General features: G+C 38.3%; 1 protein-coding gene across 2 annotated transcripts; it reads left to right on the plus strand.

The window, feature by feature from the left end:
* Nucleotides 1-231: 231 nt before the first annotated feature.
* COQ10B (coenzyme Q10B) lies at nucleotides 232-22,917 on the plus strand. Of its 2 annotated transcripts, none has more exons than XM_081260498.1 (5): nucleotides 232-446; nucleotides 9,750-9,899; nucleotides 12,337-12,529; nucleotides 17,877-17,978; nucleotides 21,870-22,917. In XM_081260498.1, exons 1-5 carry the CDS (start codon nucleotides 337-339, stop codon nucleotides 22,035-22,037), a joined length of 723 nt encoding a protein of 240 aa, XP_081116624.1. In that variant the 5' UTR covers nucleotides 232-336; the 3' UTR covers nucleotides 22,038-22,917. The 2 variants fall into 2 exon arrangements, with proteins under 2 accessions (XP_081116624.1, XP_081116625.1); XM_081260499.1 differs by having other exon boundaries at nucleotides 290-442.
* The last annotated feature ends 253 nt before the right edge of the window (nucleotides 22,918-23,170 follow it).

Below are 23,170 nucleotides of genomic sequence, written 5' to 3' on the forward strand. Positions count from 1 at the left end.
GTTCTAGCGCGGAAGGTGGGGCGAGCGGTCACCGAGTTTTACGGAAGTACGCGAGGGCGCTGCAGCATCCGGAATGGGGAAATGGAGAGGGGCGTGTCCTGAAGCCCCTGCACCCCTCTGATTGGCCGTCCGGAGGACGAGGCCTTCACAATCCGCGCTAAAGCAGTGAGAGCTTGCGTGGTCCTGACGCTATCAGGGAGGGAAGAAGGGGCGGGTCTGGGTGCTCAAGGGGCCAGCCGATTGGCTGGGAGGCCCTGGAGTTGGTCCTCCCGCCCGGCTTGAGGGCGGTGCCGCGGACTTGGCCCGGTGTTTGCGACCGGCTTCGGAGAGACGATCATGGCAGCTCGAGGCGGTCAGAAGGCCTTTACAAGGGTAGTCTCGGAGTGCCGTCCGAGGTTGGGGACGTCAGCCGCAGTCCCAGCGCAAGGGTCATCGCGGAATAGTAGGTAATAAACAATGGGGGCGCGGGGACGAGAGCAGTTTTTCTCCTGGACCTGCTGAGTGGCGAGACAGGGAGATTTGGGGGTGAGGAGGAGCCGAACCCGGCGCGTTTCCCTTGTCTCTGGAGAAGTGTCGGCATTTGAGGGACTCTGGCGCAGCGCCCGAGGCTGGCCTGCTGTCTAGGTAGTTCAGTCTCTGGGCGATTGGCTACCCTCCCGGTAGATGGTGAGGCATTAGCGCAACGACTGTGGACGCATCTGATAAAGCAGTTCAGCCACAGGTGTTTGGGGCTCTTCCGATCTCCTTCCCTATGACCTGTTGGCTGTGGCGGTAGGAAAGTTTTTCTTTTGCCCCGGGCTCTCGGAGTCTAGCTCAGTGATAGAGGACTAGCATCGCAGGCGCGAGACCCTGGATGAGACCCTAGTGTCCCGGAAACACCCCAACTAGTAAGACAAAAAGCATTTGCGCGGAAGGGTTGCTCGCTGCTGGGGATTTGGGAAGTTTGTGGCCTGGCGATGAGCTCCTCTTCTGTTCCTCCTGAGTGCCAGGTGTTCAGAGGCGCTTTTCCAGTTTGGGTGGAGTTTTTTGCCCCCACTATTTGGTACTTATAAAAACTAAATGTAGCCAACGAAGGACCTGGTTTTTTTTGTTGTTGTTGTTTCCTTCCCCATTCCGCTGTAACTTAGAGGTCTTGTAACCTTGTGCCAGAGTCTGTCTTCGATTTTCCTGGTTGATTCCTTTATGGAGAGGTTGGAATGGAGATGGAGGTGGAGAAATGAAGGATACCATATTTTTTACTAGTTTCCTTTTTTAAAAAAATCTTTTTTAGTTGTAGTTGGACACAATACTTTTATTTATTTATTTTTATGTGGTGCTAAGCTAGCACTCTACCGCTGAGACACAACCCCAGCCCCTACTAGTTTCCTTTTTTACTAATAACATTGTGTAGAATTTTTCTCGAAAATTAGTGTTTAAAATATGTATACAGTATGAAGAAAATTAGTGTTTAAAATATATAAAGTATACAGTGAGAGAGCACAAATCTGGCCGAGCCCCAGGCCATTTAGATTCAAAGAAGAATTTAAAGAAGTAACAGTGGCACACTTCCAAATCCTTTTAAACAAATTGGATAAACAAATAAAATCAGATATCATTTACTCTTGCTTTAGGAAATAATCTCAAAAAGTATTTCTAAACAGAACAACAATATTTTAGATCTGTTTGTGTTACTCTTAAAAATATTAGTTTGCAAATAAAAGTGTTACATTAATATAGATTTTGGCCTTTATAATAGAGTATTTGAGAGAGTAGTATTGAAAGAAGGCACGTGGTGCATGTTAGGGCACTGAACCATAGCATGAACACTGACCAGGAAATCTATATTAGTTTGCTTTAAACCCAGAAAATTTGGGGTGCTGGGGAACAATATATGAATTGATACAAAACCGTATGCAATGGAAAGAAAGCTTTCCAGTCAACCAGACACTTATTCAATTTATCTCTTTAGAAGTGAAGGTCTTTCTTTTTTCTTCTTTTTCCTTTTTCTTTTCTTTGTGGGGAGGTGAATCTCCTAAGGCCTGGCACGTGCTAGGCAAGCACTCTACCACTGAGCTACATCTGCAGGTCTATTATCTTTTTTTTTTTTTTTAAAGATGGATGGGTACAATATCTTTATTTATTTTATATTTTTATATGGTGTTGAGGATCAAACCCAGTGCCTCACATGTGCAAGGCAAGTGCTCTATCACTGAGCTATAATCCCAGCTTCAGGTCTGCTATATTTTTAAAAATAAACTTTTCTCAGACAATCTACTTTTTCTGATACTGATTTTTCAGAAAATTATTAATTTTAACAGTATTTGCCACATAATTAGCCTCCAATAATAAATAACATGGTATCTATGGAGTGGAAAAAGTGGGGAAAAGTAGATGAAACTGTTATAACTGTTAAAGGTGACTAAAGAATGTTTAGATTTTGTATTTTAAATTTAGCTTTTATAATCAATATAGCTAACAGATCCAGAAATAATTTTTTATGTGTGTGACTTATTTTTGGGGGGGGGGGTGCCAGGGATTGATTTCAGGGGCACTCAACCACTGAGCCACCTCCCCAGCCCTATTTTGTATTTTATTTAGAGACAGGGTCTCACTGAGTTGCTTAGCATCTTGCTGTTGCTGAGGCTGGCTTTGAACTCAAGATCCTCCTGCCTCAGCTTCCCAAGCCTCTGGAGTTATAGGCATGCACCACCATTACATTAAAAATTTTTTTTTCTTTTAGTTGTAAATGGACACAATACCTTTATTTATTTGTTTTTATGAGTGCTAAGGATTGAACCTAGTGACTCAAACATGCTACGCAAGTGCTCTACCACTGAACTACAACCCCACCCCTTTTCCATTACGTTTTAACAAATAGTCATGCAGCATTTAGCTTGACCTTTTTTATTGACCTCTATTACCTGTAGAATAAGTGAAAGGAAAGCAAAGAACCGTGAGACTGGTGAGCGAGAAATGAAAGAGACCAGGCAGAGATACACGTGAGAGTTTATCCATAGATGGAGAGAGGCAAAACAGACTTGGGAATCAAGGCTTTTATGGGGTAGGCTCAGGGATTAGAGCCTGGTGGGTCCTAATGCCGGCGGTTAAGGGTGGGGTTGATATGAGAGAGTGGTGAGCCTTTCTCAGAAATGCTCTTGGACAGGAAAGTGAAATTTTTCTTAAAATGGTGACTGTCACTTAAGATGGCCATCCACATGCTAAGCAAGGACCTTACATTAAGCCCATTCAAATTGTGTGTGTGTATGTGTATGTGTGTGTGTGTGTGTGTAATAAACTAATTGTTTAAATTTTTTTTTTTTTTGGTATTATAGAGCCCAATTTGGTCTCCTTTTATTAGTTGGGCTGGGTTTTTTTGCATTTTGAAGCCATATTCTCAGGTATCCTTTAACTTCTGGCTGAATATTCCCAATTTCTTCAACTGTTCCTTATTCTTTATATCTTTCAGATTTTCTCCTCCTCCTCAACTAAACTATAGGGTCTCAGTGTCCTTCAAGAAATTTTATTTATGTATCAATTATACTTTGCATATGTCAAATATTATATATAAATAATAACATGAGATTTCACAAGGGCACTGTTTTAGCCAGCTTTGTGATGTCGTAACCAAATACCTGACCAGGGACAACTTAGAGGAGGAAAAGTTTATTTTGCCTCATGGTTCATTCAGTGGTCAGTGGAGGACATGCTTGGGCCCAAAATGAAGTAAGCATCATGGCCAAAGGGATCTGAGAAGGAAAGCTGCTTGCTCATGGCAAGGTCAGGAAGCAGAGAGAGGGAAGTTGGAAAGGGCAGCAGGGAAGATGAGCCCCTTCCAGGGCACACCCCATTGATCCACCTCCTCCAGTCATGTATGCCAGCCCATAGTTACCACCTAGTCAGTCCATTCAAACTAGAATGAGCTGATAAGGTTACAGCTCTCATAATCTAGTTGACCATTTCTGCATTAACACAGGAGCTTTGTGTGTTGGGGGGGGGGGGTATCACATATCTAAACCATAATACTCCACTCTGGCCCCCAAAAGATAATGTTCATTTCACAATAAAAAATGTTTTTAGTTCATCTCCAAGAGCCTATAGTCTTTACAGTTTTAGTATTACCCAAAAGCTCAAGTCCTAAGTCTCCTGTGAGACACAAAGCACTCTTGGCTGTGAACCCCTGTAAATATCAAAAGCAAGTTTCATAAATTCAATATTCAGTGGCACTAAGTAAACATTCCCATTCTGAAAGGGAGAGATAGAAGACAGATAAAAGGAATGGTGGTGGGCATGCCTGTAATCCCAGTGATTTCGAGAGGGTAAAGCAGGTGGAGGATCAAAAGTTCAAAGCCAGCCTCAGCAAACTTAGGCCCTAAGCAATTTAGCAAGGACCTGTGTCAAAATAAAAAGGGCTGGGGATGTAGCTCAGTGGTTAAGTACGCTGTACCAAAAGAAAGAAAGAAGGAATGGGGCCAAAGGAAGACCTAATCCCAGCTGGGCAAACAGTTTATGTAGTTCTACCTTGCGTATCTGGGGCACATGGTGACAAGATGTGATTTCCCAGGGATTTGGGTGGCCTCGCCCCTTTGGCCTTGCTGGTTGCAGCACACAAGAGCTGTCTTTCAGCTTGGCGCCAGCAGCTCTTCTTGGCAGACAGTCCACATTACTGACATTTCTTAATTTCTGGGGTCTCCATTCCAGTTTTGGCTTCACTTTCACAGCTTTACACATTGCTGCCTTAGGGACAGCCTGTAGGGATTCTTGTGTGTGTGTGTGTATTGGTGCTGGGTGTTGAACCCAGGGCCTTGTGCATGCAAGGCAAGCACTCTACCAACTGAGCTATATCCCCAGCCCTAGGATTCTGACCCTACTGAAACCAGAGGTTTGTGCAGTCAGTAGGCCTCACCAGTTTCCTTCAGTATTCTTATCTGGCAAATTTAAAGAGTAAAATCCATTGTCAGTAATGTAAAGGAAGAGTGAACAGAGGGGGATTTATTTAAGTGAGAAGAGATAACCTGATAGCATTACTAGAAACTGAGGTTATGTGAAGGACCCCACCCCCTCCAAGTCAGAAAGATTTCTGATATGTTGCTCAGAATAACAGGCTTGAGTTTATCGAAGGGACTGGAAAAGGGAAAGGGAACAGTCTGAAGGGAGTGAGGGACAGTGTGCTTCTCCTACACTCCAGTTTTATTGGGGGTCCCAGAGAAGCTTCCAGAGTTTATGGTTAGGAAGAATTATCCTTATCTCCCTGAGTTCCATAATCTGATCTGTGAAAAGATCACAAAAGCTCCTCCTTGAGGGTAACTTAGGTTCCTCTTATCAACATTTTTTTAGGCCTGCATTTCTCCTGCAGATAACAGATAGTTTGCTGAGAAATGTGACATATCCTGTCCACTTAAGTTGGATAGGGCTGTAGGTAAATTGCTTCTTAGAAAAGAAAGCATGAGCCAGGCGGGCATGGAAGTGCACGCCTGTAATCCCAGGGCCTTAGAAGGCTCACAGCAGAATTGAGAGTTCAAAGCCAGCCTCAGCAATGGCAAGGCACTAAGCAACTCAGTGAGACCCTGTCTCTAAATAAAATACAAAATAGGGTAGGGATGTGGCTCAGTGGTTGGGTGCCCCTGAGTTCAATCTCTGGTACCAAAAAAAAAAAAAAAAGAAAGAAAGAAAAGAAAAGACAGCATGCTGTAGGGGTCAGCATAGTGGGCACATATTCTAGAATTCTTCTCTTAACCTCATGTTTCTATCAGTTTCATCAGCCTGCCCCCTATCACTACTGTACTTTGCCTGGCCCCTCAACCCTTCTTTTAAAATTATAGTGGAAACCTTATAACCCTACAACTCCAGCATCTTGTATTCCTATAGAACTAGCACCATGTGAAGACACCAAGGTCTGCTGAAAGCTTACTCAAGAGCTGGGCCCTCTGAAATTATGGGCTCTATGGTCTCTCAGTGTCTGGGTAGCTGAAAGGGTGAAACACCTTGCTAGGCTCCCTTGTATATGTTGGGCACCCCATGATATCTTCTCAAAGGAATTTTACCTTCTATACTATGGAGCCTATAGTGGGTGTGGTCTTGCAAATTTCTAAGATGCCCTCAAGCCACTTTTTCTATTGTCTCGGTGAAGTACTTAACATCTTAGTGGCTGTAATCTTGTTAACAACCATATATCATCCTTGGTCCTAGGTATCTAAGTATTTTTCTGGTATAACTGAAAGTTTTTTCTGCAAGTTTTCAAAATCTTCAGCTCTGCCTTGTTTTCCTTCCTCTGTGTGTGTGTGTGTGTGTGTGTGTGTGTGTGTGTGTTTTGCTGGGGATCAAAACCAGAGCCCACACATGCTAAGGAATCACTCTACCACCAAACTACATCACCAGCCCATCAGCTCTGCTTTCTGTTCCTGATTCTCACAGCATACCTGTCTAAAAACTGATAGCAATATCCATGCCATCTCCTGAATGCTGTGCTGCTTTGACATTTCCTCTGCAAATTAGTCCTATTACCGTTAACTCCAGCTTCACCGAAAGTCTTAGGACATGGGCAATATGTAGGCAAGTCTTGCCAGAGTATAACGTAAGTGGTCTCCAATTGCATTGCCAGAAGAGTACTTGTTCCCCTCTGAAATCTCATGAGCACAGTCCTTTTTTGGTTTGTTTTGGGTTTTTTTTTCTTTTTTAATAGTTTTTGTTGTTATTTTTATTTTTATTTTTTTGAGCACAGTTCTTAATTCTATTGGCATTCTGGTTTTCTGAGTTCCCACCAGAATTGCTCATTAAGCTCCACTGCAGCTAGGTATGATGGTGCATGCCTGTAATCCTAGTAGCTTAGTAGGTTGATGTAGAAAGATCATAAGTATAAAGCCAGCCTCAGCAACTTAGCAAGACCCTGTCTCAAAATAAAAACCAAAAAGGGCTGGAGATGTGGTTCCTTGATTAAGTTCCCCAGGTTCAATCCCTGGTACCAAAAAAATGAAATAAAATAAAAATTAAAAAGCTCTGCTACAACATTCTAGGGTTTTTCCAGCCTGCATCACCAAACTTTTCAAAACTCCTCCCACAAATAATTTCCAACTGCTTCTGAATCACATGATCAAGTTAATCAGAGTAACAACCTCACTCTTGATATCAATTTCTGTTTTAGCTGACTTTGCATAACTGTGACAAGAACACCCAACAAGAACACTTAAGAGGTGGAAAAGTTAATTTTGCCTCATAGTTCTATGGTTAGTAGAGTCCACTGCTCTGGGCCCACAGTGAGGTGTGGAACATCATGGCCAAAAGACCCTGTGGAGAAAACTTCTCATCTCTTGGCAGTATCAGGAAGCAGAGAAAGGGAAGGGGGAAGGGGCTGCAGTGAAGATGAATCCTTCCAGGCACACCCCTGGTGGTCCACCTCCTCCAGTCATGCCCCACCTGCCCACAGTTACCATCAAGTCAGTCCTTTCAAACTAGGAAGAACTAATCAGGTTATAGCTCTCATAATCTGGTCGTTTCATCTCCAAATATCCCTGCATTAATAACGGGAGCATTTGGGTGACACCTCATATCTAAAGCCATAACAGCTATCCTATTTCCCTTTTTAAAAAGTAATTTGCCAGGCATGGTGGTGCATGCCTGTAATCCCAGAGGCTCATGAGGCCAAGACAGAAGGATTGCAAGTTCAAAGCCAGCCTCAGCAATTTAGAGAGGCCTAAGAAACTTAGTGAAACCCTGTCTCAAAAAATAAAAAAGGGATGCGGATATGGCTCATTGGTTAAGTGCCCCTGGGTTCAATCCCTAGTACCAAAAATAATAATAATAATAGTAATTTAAAGATTTGATTTAATGAAATGTCACTTTTTTTCCTCCTCTGCTGGTACTTGGATTTAATACAGGGTCATTTTATCACAGAAGTACATGTGTCCAGCCCTTCTTTTTTATATACCTTTATTTTATTTATTTATTTTTATGTGGTGCTGAGGGTTGAACCCAGGGCCTCGCATGTACTAGGCGAGCACTTTACTACTGAGCCACAACCCTGCCCCCATGTCCAGACCTTATAATTTTTATTTTGAGACTAAATTGCCCAGGCTAACCTTGAACTTGCAATCTTCCTGCCCCAGCCTCCTGAGTTGCTGGGATCACAGTTGTATGCCACTGTGCCCATTGAAATATCACTCTCATACTTGAAGCTCTTCAACAGCTTCTCATTAAGATAAATTTCATCCAGGTATGGTGGGTTTAGCTCAGTGGTAAAGTCCCTGGGTTCAATCCCCAGGAACCCTTTCCTCAAAATTTTTTTTCAGTTTTTTTGTAAATTGCTTTTTCTTGGCCATCAATATGCACCATGATCCAACTACTATCTCCAACATTATTTCTTGCTACTCTCTTGGCATCCATACTGCTTCTAAAGGATCAGTCTCTTTTCATCTCTTGACACTGCCAAACTCTTTCCCTGTAGCCCAGAATGCTATAGTAGTGTTACTTATCCCTCCCCCCCCCACACACACACACACAGAGGAAAATACCTTTGCATATTCATATTTGTACACACATTTATTATATACCAAATTACCTCTTTTCTTTCTCTGCAAACTCCTTTTGTATTCTATCTTAGCTGAAATAGAACTTCAGAGGGCTTCCTAGGATACCCTGTCCAAAGGAGGTCCTGAGGTGCTCATTAGATGTCTCTACCACTTTCTTATTCTTTCTGATATTTTTTTAGTTGTAGATGGACACAGTATCTTTATTTTGTTTAGTTTGTGTGGTGCGAGGATTGAACCCAGTGCCTCACGCATGCTCAGCAAGTGCTCTGCCACTGGGCCACAACCCTGGCCCTCTACCCTGCTTTCTTTTCTAGTACTTTTCTTTTTCCTTTTCATTTTTGGAGATGGGGTCTTGGTGTCTCACTGTGTGGCCCAGGCTGGTCTCAAACTTTTGGGCTCAAATAATCTTTTGATCTCCACCTCCTGAGTAGCTGGAACTACAGGTGTACACCGCATGCTCAGCTCTTTTCTGGTACTTGTTTTGAATCCTCAACTAGAATATAATCTTCATAAGGTTCTTATTTGTTCTTTTACCATCAAATCCTTAGTGACTACTACAGTCTAACACAGAATAGGAGCTCAGTAAGTATGTGAATTGATAATGAATATATAGTAGTGTATAATAGGTTGCGATATTCATATTAGGGAAAGTTAAAATAGCTAGGTGAACAAGATATTTCTTTTCTGGAAAGTGATACTTTTTGTGCCAGAAGTTTCTAATCTAACTTTTAAGCTGTTGTTTTTGGTTTTCTTTTCTTTCTTTTTTTGTTCTTGGGATTGAACCCATGGGTGCTTAACCAATGAGCCACATTCCCACCCCTCTTTATGTTTTGAGACAGGGTCTTACTAAGTTGCATAAGGACTTCACTGAGTTGTTGAGACTAGCCTCAAACTTGTGATCCTCCTGCCCCAGCCTCCCAAGTGGCTGGGGTTACAGGTGTGAGCCTGGTGTCCCAGCTATTTTTAGTTTTCTTAATGGTGCTTAAGAAGCTTTATTTTTCTGGCCAGGTATGGAAAGCAGTGACAGTGTCTGGGAGACCAGTGTCTTGAGATTGGGGTCCCCTGATGACTTCATGGCTGTGACATACTGAGAAAGTTTCTGTGCAAAGGCATAGGATGCCCAGTTGCTATGGAGATGTCTTCCATGCTAGAGAAATAGAAATATGATAACTTTTTACAGTCTCTATAATTTGTGCTTCCTCTTAATTTTTACTGTCAATCTAAATTGGATGATTTTTGTCTTTTTAGATATTTAGCTTCCTGTGGTATACTGATGAGCAGAACTCTTCCACTACATAACTCAGTTTTGCCTAAGGAGATATATTCAAGAACTTTCTTCAAAATTGCTTCACCCTTAATAAACAAAAGAAAAGAATATTCAGAGAGAAGAATTATAGGGTTTGTATATAATAATAATTCTACTAAAAGAACACAGTCACAGTTTTTTTTAATAAAGTATTGTGCCTCTTTCTCTCCAAATTATTTTCTTAGACTAAACTGCTTTTTTATATTGGTTTTTCCATTGCCCCTTGCAGTTTTATAAATATTTGTTATAGAATGATTATAAGACAGATTTAAGCCTTGACATAAAATGAAAATAATTTATGACCTGCGTTTTTGTATGTTGTATTTTTGGCAATTCTTGAGAGAGTTTAAACAAAGAAAGGCTCAAATTTGGTTGCTTCCAAAAACACTTGTTTTGTGATTTAGGTTGTGATTTTTTAAAATTACTATATCATTTTGGGGTGAATCCTATATTAACAGTGTTGAGTCTTTATAAGCAAAAGTGCTATATATCTGGCTTATTATTCAGGTTGTATTTTATATGTGACAATGGAGTTTTGCTGTTTGTTTTTTTATTTAAGCCCTGAGATATTTTTGTAAAATTTATTTCTACGTATTTTACATTGCTATGCTAGTGTTTTCTAACTGGTTTTGGTTAATATAGGAAAGCTATTGGTTTCTAATTATTTCCTAACAGGCCACCTTACTAAATTTTGAATTGCTTCTTCTGAACTGATGTTTGTATCATCTACCAGTCGATAAATTTGGTTAATTTTTCAGCACATATGCTTTATATTTCATGCTCTGATTGGATGTTTTAGCTAATATTTTCAGAACAGTGGTACATAATGTAGCATCTCTGTATTATTTCTTACTCTAATAGACTTGCTTCGGGTATTTTATGATCTATTGAATTAATCATAGTTTTTCCTTTTTTGCAATGAGTGTGATTATAATTGTAAAATTCTTTATATTAAATTATTCATATATCCCTCAATTAGTTGCATTTGATCATTATATCTTTATAATATATTTCGGATTCTGCTGATATTTTTCTTCGGAGTGTTTGCCTCACTACTTATAAGGGATGTTGGTATGTAATTTTCTTTTCATGTTCTTTTATTAGCTTTTGGTATTAGGAGGTTATGCTGACTCATAAAAAGAACAGGAGCCAGAAGTGGTATTGCATGCCTATAATCCCAGCTACCTGGGAGACTGAGGCAGGAGGCCAGCCTGAGCAAATTAGCATGACCCAATCTCAAAATTTCAAAGACTAGAGTATAGCTCAGTGGTAAAGTGCCCCTGGATTTAATACCCATTACCCTAAACAAAAATAACAAGAACTAAACAGTAGGCTTTTTTTTTTTTTGTATTCTAAAATAGTTCATTTTTTTTTTCTAAAATTGCAGCGGTATTACCTGCTTATATAAAAATAATAACATGGAAGCATATAGTCTAAGGAGTTAGTCTATTTTAACCTTCCTTTTTTTCTCTGAGTTGATATTAATTGTTATATCCTTCCAGCACTTTTTAAATGTATTCATTTGACAACTATTGACAATTATTTTTAGGAGAAAACAAATATCAAGTAAGTTTAAATTGAGGAACACAGTGTATTTGTATACTTTTTTGTTAGTTGTAGATATTTTGCTTTATAATGTGCTTTTCTCATTAATAACACGCTGTAAACTGTGCCTTAAAATATATATTTGACCAAAATTTTAAAGTAACCAGTAGAGAGTCCCATAGTAATCTTTTATTATGATTCATTAAACATGTACTTTTTTGTTTTTTTACTTACTAACTTAGCAGTATTGGGAATTGAACCCTGGGCCTTGCACATGCAGTGCAAGTGCTCAACCACTGAGCTGTATATTCCCATCCCCTTTTTAAATTTTATTTTGAGACAGGGTCTTACTAAGTTGCCCAAGCCTACCTCAAACTTGTGATCCTTCTACTTCAGCCTCCTGAGTAGCTGGGATTATACCCATACACTACCTTACCTAGCATGATTTTATTAAACATTTGTTGATATCTATGTACTGACAAAGATTTGGGTTGCTTCCATTTTTTTCCACCCTTTCACATCAGTATTGAAGTAAACATCTTTGTTTTGTACATTATGGGAGTATTTTTGAGTGTTAAATTACTGAAAGTGAAATTCCTGGCTCCAGTAAGGGATTATTAGTTATCTCAGACCAGTTCATATTATGCAAAGATGTGGATATAGTGGCTGCAAGACTTTTCAATTTTAAAGTTTTGTTGTTGTTGTTTTACTATAAAGTCTGAGTTTTTAAGTACTGGCAACTAGTGAAAAATTGAAAAAACACATCTACAGCCAGATTCAACCTATGAGCCACTATATTGTGACCTCTGATGTATGTGTCTATGTAGAGCCCTTCTAATTTCTGTGTTTTGAAGTCATTCATTCTATAGTATGGTTCAACATACATGAAAAATTATTTATGAGTAAGTTTTTTCATGTTCAATTTTAAATGTATGTATATCATATATAATAAGCAGTTAATGCCCCTCATCTTTTTTTTAAAAGATATTCGATGGAGGAAATGTATGATGTAGTATCAGAAATGGAGGATTACAAGCATTTCGTTCCTTGGTGCAAAAAATCAGATATAATATCAAAGAGATCTGGATATTGTAAAACACGATTAGAAATTGGATTTCCACCTGTGCTGGAGCGATACACATCAGTAGTAACCTTGGTGAAACCACATTTGGTAAAGGTAATAGCTCTGTTTTTTGTTTTTTTCTGTTTCCCCAAACAACACCAAATAGTTTAATGTCTTAAAGCATAAAAGGGTGTCTCTAAACCAGGAGGAGAGGATATGAACCATTTATTTTATCTCCTAATTGTGCTATTTTATATGCAATGTTAGCATTATCATTTTCCTTTTTTTTTTTTTTTTTCTGTTGAGGTCTAACCACTTAGGAAAGATCACTTGGGTTACACAAGTGAGAAATATTTTAATTTAATCTTTGTACTATTTAAAAATATATATTTTGAATACTGGGGGAAATTTTAATAAGTATTTTTTTTTAAAGTTAAAGAATGAAAAGTGGTAGAAGATGAGGAAAGATAGAAAAGATACAAATGTGGGGAATATTAACATTGTTGAGGTCCTCCTGCCATGTAACAGGAATTGAAATGCCAGCTCCTGTTACCTTGTACTAATCATCTTACCCTTTTCAGAGAAGGATACACTTGGGAAAAAAAAAAAAAAAAAGAAACCTAGACTTAAAAAATTAAAAAATGGAGAATTCCAAGGAGTAATACTTCATTTCTTTCAAATTCTTACCTTGTACTGGCCAAAGCTCTTTTTTTTTTTTTTTCCTGTTTTTTTCAGAACCCATGAGTGCTCTACCACTGAGCTACACTCCAGCTCTTTTTATCTTTTTATGTTTTATTTTTCAGACAGGGTCCCCTGGTCACCCACACTGGCTTTGAACTTGTTTTCTGCCTGCTTCAGCCTCCTAAGTAGCTGGGATTACAGGCATATGTCATTGTGCCTAGCTAATGGACTTTTATTTTATTTTAATTTTTTTTAATATTTTTTTTTTAGTTGTGGATGGACACGTACTTTTATTTTTGTGTGGTGCTGAGGATCGAACCCAGTGCCTCACACATGCCAGGCAAGTGCACTACCACTGAGCCCCAGCCCCAGCCCCTTTACTGAGCTCTTAATGCTTTAATTGCTCTTTTAATTCTTACAACAGCCTTTTGAGGGTCAAATCTTATTATTCCTTATCGCCTAGAGCAAATTAAGGCCTGGAAGAGTTAGATAACTTGCCTAGAGTCAAAGAGCTAACACTTTAGTTTGTCCAAAATCAGTGAATTATAATCTTAAATTTTTATTGTTCTCTGACCTCAATCTCTTACCATTTCAAGCTCTTATAACTTAAACATTAGTATTTTATGCAGCATCTAAATAAAGAACTCTTAAAAAAAAAAACCTAACCACTCTATCCTCTGACTTTCTTACCTTCTCTGGCTTCTTAAAATATACAGGATAAAGTCAATCTCTTTATCATTGCATGGGGGCCCCCTCCCCTTAATTTTCAGGTATACCACATATCTTAAAGTTCCATGATTGCACCAAATAGTACTTGTTCCACAGCCATGTGTTTTGGCATATTGTTCACTCCTCTACCTGCAGTGTACTTCTCTCCTTGCCTATTAATCCTTCAAATTCCAGCTGTCTAGTGTTATATGCTCCCTTTCTTTTCATGTAAATCATCAGTCCTACCTCAGTGATTCTTCTGGGCTTTGTATGTACTTTATTTCTCTGTCATATTTTTTCCACTGGATTTTTTGAACAAGATTGAAGAACTTGAGGTAAGGGACTCTATTTTTAGTTCTCAATGAATCTTTGTTTTGATCATTTATATGCAGTGCTGATAATCCAACCCAGTGTCACGCACATGCTAAGCAAGCACTCTGCCACTGAGCCACAACCCCAGCCCCAAGGGACACTGTCTTTTTCCTCTCTGTGTCCTCAGCACAAACACTGTGGCAATCAGTCCTTTCATATGAAGCTATCACTACTTGTATTCTTGGACTCCTGAAGATCAGAGATGTTCATAATCATCTGTTATTTTCAGCACATATGAGGAGAATGGATTTTTTAAATTTTTCATAATAACCTATATGATCATTGCTATCTAACGTTTATGAAGCTTAAGGAGATTAATAACCCTAAAAAAATTCAAACTGTAGCTGGGCACAGTTGCATACAACTCAGGAGGCTGAGGCAGGAGGATCACAACTTTGAGGCCAAACTGGACAACTTAGTAAGACTCTGTCTCAAAGAGTTGAGGATGGGGCCAGGGTTGTGGCTCAGTGGTAAGATCTCTTGCCTAGCATGCGTGAGGCACACTGGGTTCGATCCCTGGCACCACATAAAAACAAACAAATAAAATAAACGTCTTGTGTTCCCCTATAACTAAAAAGAGGTGGGGATGACACTCAGTTTGTTTTTTTTTTTTTGTTGTTTTGTTTTGTTTTTTTAACCTATGGCCTTGTGCATGGTAGGGAAGCACTCTACCAACTGAACTCTATCCCCAGCCCAACACTCAGTTTTAAAGTGCCCTTTGATTCAACCTTCAGTACTGTATCCCAAACACTTTTCCATTATAAAAAGCTGTGTCACTTTATATACAAGTTTATTTTCAAAGATATAATTGAGAATAACCCAGAATTGTGTTGTGTGTGCTTAGCTTTCAGTTATCCTTCAGTTCAGGTGTTAGATTTTAATATTTAATACATATTTGTAACATATAGTAATAATCATTATAACAAGGGAACAACAGAAGCTGTGTTACATGTCTATGAATTATTAACTTACTAAAATGTGCCTATCACTTAATATGTCAGTAATTTTAATCTACATGAATCTATAATGGTCACAAGCCCTTGGAAGTTTTCAGATTTAACAGGGACAACAAACATTTCAAATAATCTTACTTCCTGGTTTACAATATAAAAATTTTGTTTGGGTTAGTGTATTTGACAGACTTGGTCAATTTACTTAGAACAACCAGTAGAAGGTCATTATAATAACAGGTGCATCTGTGTTAAATATCTATGCTCTTAGGGATAAGGTCTTTGGTAATATCATTCATGTCAAAAAATACCAGTAAAAATCCATGTGTCCTTGGACTACATCATTGGTGTGAGTGCACACTGCCATATTTTGTATAAAAATAGTTAGAGGGGGAGGTATTATAGTGAGTATTTCCAACAGCTGTTTTTCCTTCAGTGTTAAGTTTCCTGTAAGCTTCTTATGTGATTATAAAGAAGGGCAAAATGTGTTATCTTTTCTGTTTTTTTGCTGTACTGGGGATTGAAACCAGGAGAGCTTTACCACTGAGCTACTTCCTCAGCCCTTTTTATTTTGAAACAGGGTCTCACTGAGTTGCACAGGCTTACCCCGAACTTGGCATCCTTCTGTCTCATGTCCCAAGTAGCTAGGATTATAGGCGTGCACCACCGTGCCCAGCCAAAATGTATTATCTTAAACTTAAATTACTGAAATAATAAGATTTCATTATAGTTTAAAAAAAATTTTTTTTAGTTGCCAGTGGATTTTTAACTTTATTTATTTATTCATATGTAGTGCTAAGGATCGAACCCAGGGCCTCACACTGCTAGGCAAGCACTTTTATCACTGAGCCACAACCCCAGCCCCATATTTTTTTTTTTGAGACAGGGACTTGCTGTGTTGCCCAAGTAGCCTTGAACTCCTGCCTCAGCCCCCCCAGTAACTGGGACTACACATATATGCCACCATTCATTGTAGATACTTACTGGTATTAAAAATTGGAGAGTTGGCAGTTATTGTACTATACATGTATGGCTAAAAATTTACTTCTCTCCAGTGACTTAGCATAATTCACCTATTAGTTAATAGTATTTTAATTATTATTAGGTTAATATGTCAAAATTAATTTTTTCTTTCCTTTTTTTTTTTTCCCCAGTGCTGGAGGTTGAACACAGGGCCTTATGTATGCTGAGCAAATACTTTACCACTGAGCTAGATCCCCAACCCTATATGAATTTTTAACATTCACTGGTTTCCACTTTTCAAGTTAAAATAATGTTATCATTTCTTTTTATAAACATGTGAATGGAGCACATAAATGCTTTTTTAGCTTGGGTGCTATTGATCTTTTTAATAATAATTTTACCATGTTACTGGCTAGTAATTCATGGTGATAATTCATTCAAGAGTGTGTAGGTGAAGAGAAAGTTAGAAACTGCAAAAGAATTTCTGCTTTGGCTCCAGTATCTATGGAGAAATTCAGAATTGAGTCAGAGAAATGGTCCTGTGTTCTTTGTTCAGAGGGGCTACAACTGGGAAAGAAAAAGTAAAAAAGTACTTGGAGGAAAAACAGTTTATCTATGCAAGTCCCGATTTTGCTAATGTGTTTGTAGTGATTATAGCCTTAGGGGAAGGACATTCTAAACTCTTGAGGGGAATCTATCACCAAAGAAAAAGGGATAAAGAGGCTTGATTATTGACTTCAGGATATGCCTAAAGAGCTGAGGAGGAAGTTGTACACTTGGAAACAGTCTGCTGCTAAAGGAAAGAGATAGGTATTCTTGAAGTCAATTGTTTACTAGTGTAATAATGCCCAATAACATCGGAGGGTTTTAGGTAAAAAAGCTGAACTGGTTGGGGTGGCACAATACTATAATCCCAGCTACACAGGAGACTGAGGCAGGATTATTGCAAGTTTGAGGTCAGCCTGGGCAATTTAGTAAGACCCTGTGTCAAAGGAGCTGGGAGGGCTGAGGCTCTAGCTCAGTAGTAGAGCGCCTCCCTTGCATGTGTGACAACTGGTTTGATATTCAGCACCACATAAAAATACATACATACATACATTGTGTCCATCTACAACTAAAAAATTAAGAATTTTTTAAAAATTAAAAAGGCACTGGAGATATGACTCATTGGTATAGAGCAACCCTGGGTTAAATCCCCAATACCACCAATAATAATAATAATAATAATAATAATAATAATAATAATAATAATAATAAAAAAAAGGGGAAAGACTAAATATGATTAACAAGAGAAATTTGGGTAATAGAGAATTATAGAATTGTTCTAACTGTACCAGGTACCTTATAACCATTTTATCCATCTCGCCGAAATGGTATACAGCAGGTATTATTTTACGTTTCAAGGAAATATGGTACAAGAGTTTAGCTTTTTCAGGATCCCTTTTAAGTGATAGATCTGGAAATAAGCTTCCAAAAATATCACTCCCTGTTCTATTGCTAGAGGAGAGAAATCTAAGTAGTATAGTGGGTAATAGCTATCAAAGAAAGAAAAACTGGCAGTCTTGGGGATTCTGAAAGAAAAGAAAATAACTAATTTTGGTTAAAAAGTTCCTTCCTAGCATCAAGCTGTTAAATATCTTCATCTCCTGTGGTCTGACCTATAAAAATCAGATTTTTTTCTTTGAAAAAAAATGGTAGATTCTTATTAATCCAAAAGGTACTTAACTGTAGTTTTTTTGTTGTTGTTGTTTGTTTGTTTGTTTTGTTTTGTTTTTGTCTTATTCTAGGCATCCTGTACTGATGGGAAACTTTTCAATCATTTGGAGACCATTTGGCGTTTTCGCCCAGGTCTTCCTGGCTACCCAAGAACTTGTACCTTGGATTTTTCAGTAAGTTTCTCAAAAAGTCCTTGATTTGTTTCACATATAAAGTGAAGTGAGTACTGAAGTCATGCATAGAGATAACCAAAGCTCAGTTTTTTAAAAATCTCAAATTTCTGAGCATTGATTACATTTTGCTGCACCAATGCTATGAATATTTTTTTCTCTGTTCTAATCTTGCAACAGTGAATATTTCTTTCTCTCTTTTCTACGTTTTACAGATCCATAGATTTTAAGATATATGCCTGGGCTGAGGATGTAGCTCAGTGGTAGAACATTTGTCTAGGATGCATGAGGTGGGTTTGCTCACCTGTAATGCAGAAAAAACAAACAAAAAACTCCACATGCCATGAATTTACTACATCAGTTAAAAACATTTAAACTTAGTAACAATTTAAAATTGATACCAAATTAAATCTATATATTGCATGTTATATGTAGAAATGAAGAATAAAGGAGAAACTCTGATTTTAGAATCTAGGGACTCATAATTTTCTTCTTATCACTTTAAAAATAGAAAACTTGAAGCCTCCTATAAATTTCTTTGGCAGCAGGTAATATAAGTTGTTCTTTGTCTTGCAACTTAGTAACTCAGGCATTGAATCTTTTTGTTTGTTTGTTTCCTGCTACAGACTGAACTCCGGTGATTGACCACTGAAATAAATCCCCAGCCATTGCCCCACCTTTTGTTTTTTTTTTTTTTTTCAGTTTTAAGACAGGGTCTTGCTAAGTTGCTGAGGCTAGCCTAGAACTTGTAATCCTCTTGCTTCAGCTTTCCAAGTTGCTAGAATTATAGGTGTGTGCTACCATGCCTAGTCAGGCATTGAATGCTAAGTTATGCTGGTGATCCAGGTGTACAGTGGGACACATCTGCAGTTCCAACAACTCAAGAGGCTGAGGCAGGATAATTGTAAGCTTGAGGCCAGCCTCAGCAACTTAGTAGGACCCTGTCTCAAAAAATGGGATGGGGATAGCTCAGTGATAAAGCACCTTTGTGTTCAGTACTCAGTGGTAGTGAGCTAGGGTTGTAGCTCAGTGGTAGATTGCTTGCCTACCATTCAAAAGGTTCTGTGTTCAGTCCTCATTACTAAAAAATAAACAAACAAAAAAGAAATGGTAAAAATTTTGGTTAAATTGTTTTATTTTTGTTTTCGGCTCTTTCTCATTAAAACATTAGTAGACGGGCTGTGGATGTGGCTCAAGTGGTAGCGTGCTCGCCTGGCATGCGTGCGGCCCGGGTTCGATCCTCAGCACCACATATACAAAGATGTTGTGTCTGCCGAGAACTAAAAAATAAATATTAAAATTCTCTCTCTCTCTCTCTCTCCTCTCTTCTCTATTTAAAAAAAAATTATTAAAAATCATTTTAAAAAATAAATAAATAAAATTCAAAAAAACAAACAAAAAAAACATTAGTAGACATAGTGTACTCAAGGTCCTGGTTTCAGCCCCCAGCAACCTCTCCGTGTCCCCTCCCCCCCACACACACACACACAAAATAGTGGACCTTTTTTTTTTAATTTAAAAAAAAATTGTTTTTGTTATATATGACAGCAGAATGTATTACAATTCATATTACATATGTAGAGTACAATTTTTCATCTCTCTACTTGTATGCAAAGTATATTCACACCATTCATGTCTTTTTCATACATGTACTTAGGGTAGTGATGTCCATCTCATTCCACCATCTTTTTTTAACCCCCTTGCCCCCCCCTTTTTAAATTTATTTTTCGGTTTTAGGTGGACACAATATCTTTATTTTACATTCATGTGGTGCTGAGGATTGAACCCAATGCCTTGTGCATGCTAGGCGAGCACTCTACCACTGAGCCACAACCCCAGCCCTATTCCCCCTCTTTGCCCTATCTACAGTTTGTCTAATCTTCCCATGCTCCCACTCCCAACCCCACTGTGAATCAGTCTCCTTATATCGGAGAAAACATTTGGCATTTGTTTTTTTAGGATTGGCTTACTTCACTTAGCATTATATTCTCCAACTTCATCCATTTACCTGCAAATGCCATGATTTTATTCTCTTTCATTGATGAGCAATATTCCATTGTGTATATATACCACATATTCTTTATCCATTCATCTATTGAAGGGCATCCACAGTTTAGCTATTGTGAATTGTGCTGCTATAAACATTGATGTAACTGTGTTCCTGTAGTATGCTGTTTCTAAGTCTTTTGGGTATAGACCAAGGAGTGGGATAGAGCTGGGTCAAATGGTGGTTCCATTCCCAGTTTTCCAAGGAATTCCCTCTGTTAATTTCCTGATTTTGACAATTATACTGTGGTTACGTAGGACATTAAGATGCAAAAATCTGTCCAGGAGTGTTAGTTCACGCTTGTAATCCCAGCAGCTCAGGAGGTGGAGGCAGGAGGATTGCACGCAAGTTCAAAGCCAGCCTCAGCAAAAGCGAGGCACTAAGCAACTCACTGAGACCCTGTCTCTAAATAAAATACAAAATAGGGATGCGGGGCTGGGGATGTGGCTCAAGCGGTAGCGCGCTCGCCTGGCATGCGTGCGGCCCGGGTTCGATCCTCAGCACCACATACCAACAAAGATGTTGTGTCCGCCGAGAACTAAAAAATAAATATTAAAAATTCTCTCTCTCTCTCTCTCTCTCTCTCTCTCTCTCTCTCCCCTCTCTCACTCTCTTTAAAAAAAAAAAAAAAAAAAAAAAATAGGGATGCGGATGTGGCTCAGTGGTTGAGTGCCCCTGAGTACAATCCCTGGTACCAAAAAAGGAGGGGAGGAGAACTGGGGTTGTGGCTTAGCAGTAAAGTGCTCACCTAGTATGTGCCAGGTGTGCTGGGTTTGATCTTCAGCACCACATAAAAATAAATAAATAAAATAAAGGTATTGTGTCCAACTACAACTAAGACCAAAGAAAATTTTTTTTAGAAAGGGAGAAATCTGGGTATGGGTACATGGGATTCTTTATATCAGTTTTGCAACCTTTTTATAAAAATAAAATTATTTCAAAATGAAACTTTGAGCTGAGATCATAGCTCAATGGAGGCACTGGGGGGGGGGATGAAAAGTTAAAACATTTTAAAATCTAGAGGGCATTTGGTCGTTTTTAAAAAATGTTTCTTGGGCTGGGGCTGTATGTAGCTCAGTAGCAGAGCACTTGCCTAGCATATGTGAGGCACTGGGTTTGATCCTTAGCACCACATAAAAAAATAAAAAATAAAATAAAGGCATTCTGTCCATCTACAACCACAAAAAAATTAAAAAACATACAAAAAAATATTTCTCAAAACATTTGCCTTGGGCTGGGGTTGCGGCTCAGTGATAGAGTGATGCTTAGCACATGTTAGGCACTGGATTTGATCCTCAGCACCACATAAAATAAATAAATAAAATAAAGGTATTGTGTCATCTACAACCAAAACAAAATTTATTCAAAAGCAAACAAACATTTACATTGAATTCTGGCTACTTGCATAAGAGTCAATCACCTGCCCTTTCTACTTTGTGGTTGAGTCATGCATGTGTGCACACAGGTGATCTCCTTGCTGCCATTTATCATTGGAATGATGCCTATGAGAACAGTCACTTCCCTCCCTTATTCCTTTTGTGAAGTAGGATATATCCAAGAAGTATACATTAATAAGAACAGTAAAACTTTTTCTAGTCTTCTCCAGCTTATTCAAATGTAGGCTGTTAGCTCTGAAATGAGATGCATTGGCCTTGTTAAATTTATTTTGCCAGCAGTTGTGCATAATGCAATAAAGATGATTCCCTCTTCTGATGGTAAAGTCTCACCTCTATATACCTACCCAACTTTACCTTAGATCCCCAGGTCACAGTGTAAACACCTTGTCCTCAGTGGAAATTTAGCAGAAGAAAGATTTTTCTAAAACAATTTTTAACATTTTCTTACAGATTTCTTTTGAATTCCGCTCACTTCTACACTCGCAGCTTGCTACTCTGTTTTTCGATGAAGTTGTAAAACAGATGGTAGCTGCCTTTGAAAGAAGAGCATGTAAGCTGTATGGTCCAGAAACAAGTATACCTCGGGAATTAATGTTTCATGAAGTTCATCACACATAAAGAAAAAAAAAACTGGTGTCACCAACTTTTAATTTTAGTTCACTTTTAGGAAGTGCTTTTGTGGTTTATTTTCAGAAGTCAGAAAGCATTTGCTAAACCCAACTTTGATTATAAACCTGCTCCATTGAAAATTTGCACATAGAATATGGACCCACTTGTAAATAGAATTATTTCTTCAATCAAGTATAATTCAAAGTAATGTGTACATCAGCAGGTTCTGCATTTATAATAATGGGATGTCATCATTATTGCCAGAATATTGACATTACTCTTCTGTATGGAAGTTGAAACTGTAAATTTAATTCTTTTAATTATCACCTTACTTGAAAGAGATTAGTTGAGAATACTCCCTCTGTGGAGCACTTCAATATATATTAACCATATCATGTTTAAGTTATTATATTCAGAGTGTTTGTAACTTATTGCTATAGGGCCTGCCATATGACCTAGAATATTTGAGTAATCATCATATATTCAAAGTGAAAAACTTTGTTCATATGGGTAGTAGTTGATAATTCACTGTTATTGTGAGATTAGCTCCCAGGTAAACACTGAAGGTGTTTGTTTGGTTTTGTTGTTTTGTTTTGTTTTGTTTGGGTAAGTGGTCCAGAGCTTTGTGATACTGAGTAGTAGTTTGCAGCCTTCTCCCAGGTTTTGTGTCTTCTCTTTCAATAATGCTAATCACGTGTTAAATTCTGTCTACCACAGTAAGCAACAGATGAAAATAAGTTGGTTGGTATGTCTCCAGCACTTTGCATCCCTGTTTTCTATTTATTGCATGTATTCACTTTCAGTAATATATTCCAAACATATTTTTTTAACAAATCAATATAAGAACTGAAGTAGTAACTTAATAAAGTTAATTTGTCTATTTTTTGTACAGTTATTTTGTTTATTGAAATATTACTATGTTGTTTCAAAGTATATATTATACTGTATTGTTTGAAAGTGAAGTGTTATAGCATTTCATAACAAAAATACTTTTATAGGAACAGACTATGAAAAATCTGGGTGAAATTCAGTCTTTAATCAATACTGATCTCCTTCACTCTTTTCACTCCATACACACCACCCTCTAGCGTCAGGTTAGTGCTACTAAGTGTATTTTCTTGGATCAACAATCACTAATATGT

The sequence above is a fragment of the Spermophilus citellus genome (assembly GCF_964194105.1).
Source record: "Spermophilus citellus genome assembly, chromosome: 11".
NCBI lineage: Eukaryota > Metazoa > Chordata > Mammalia > Rodentia > Sciuridae > Spermophilus > Spermophilus citellus.

Coding starts and splice junctions, on each gene's coding strand:
- COQ10B (XM_081260498.1), top strand. CDS start 337: ATGGCAGCTCGAGGCGGTCAGAAGGCCTTTACAAGGGTAGTCTCGGAG. Junction 9,900..12,336: donor TCAGAGAGAAGAATTATAGG/GTTTGTATATAA, acceptor TTTTTTTAAAAG/ATATTCGATGGAGGAAATGT. Junction 17,979..21,869: donor CTTGTACCTTGGATTTTTCA/GTAAGTTTCTCA, acceptor ATTTTCTTACAG/ATTTCTTTTGAATTCCGCTC.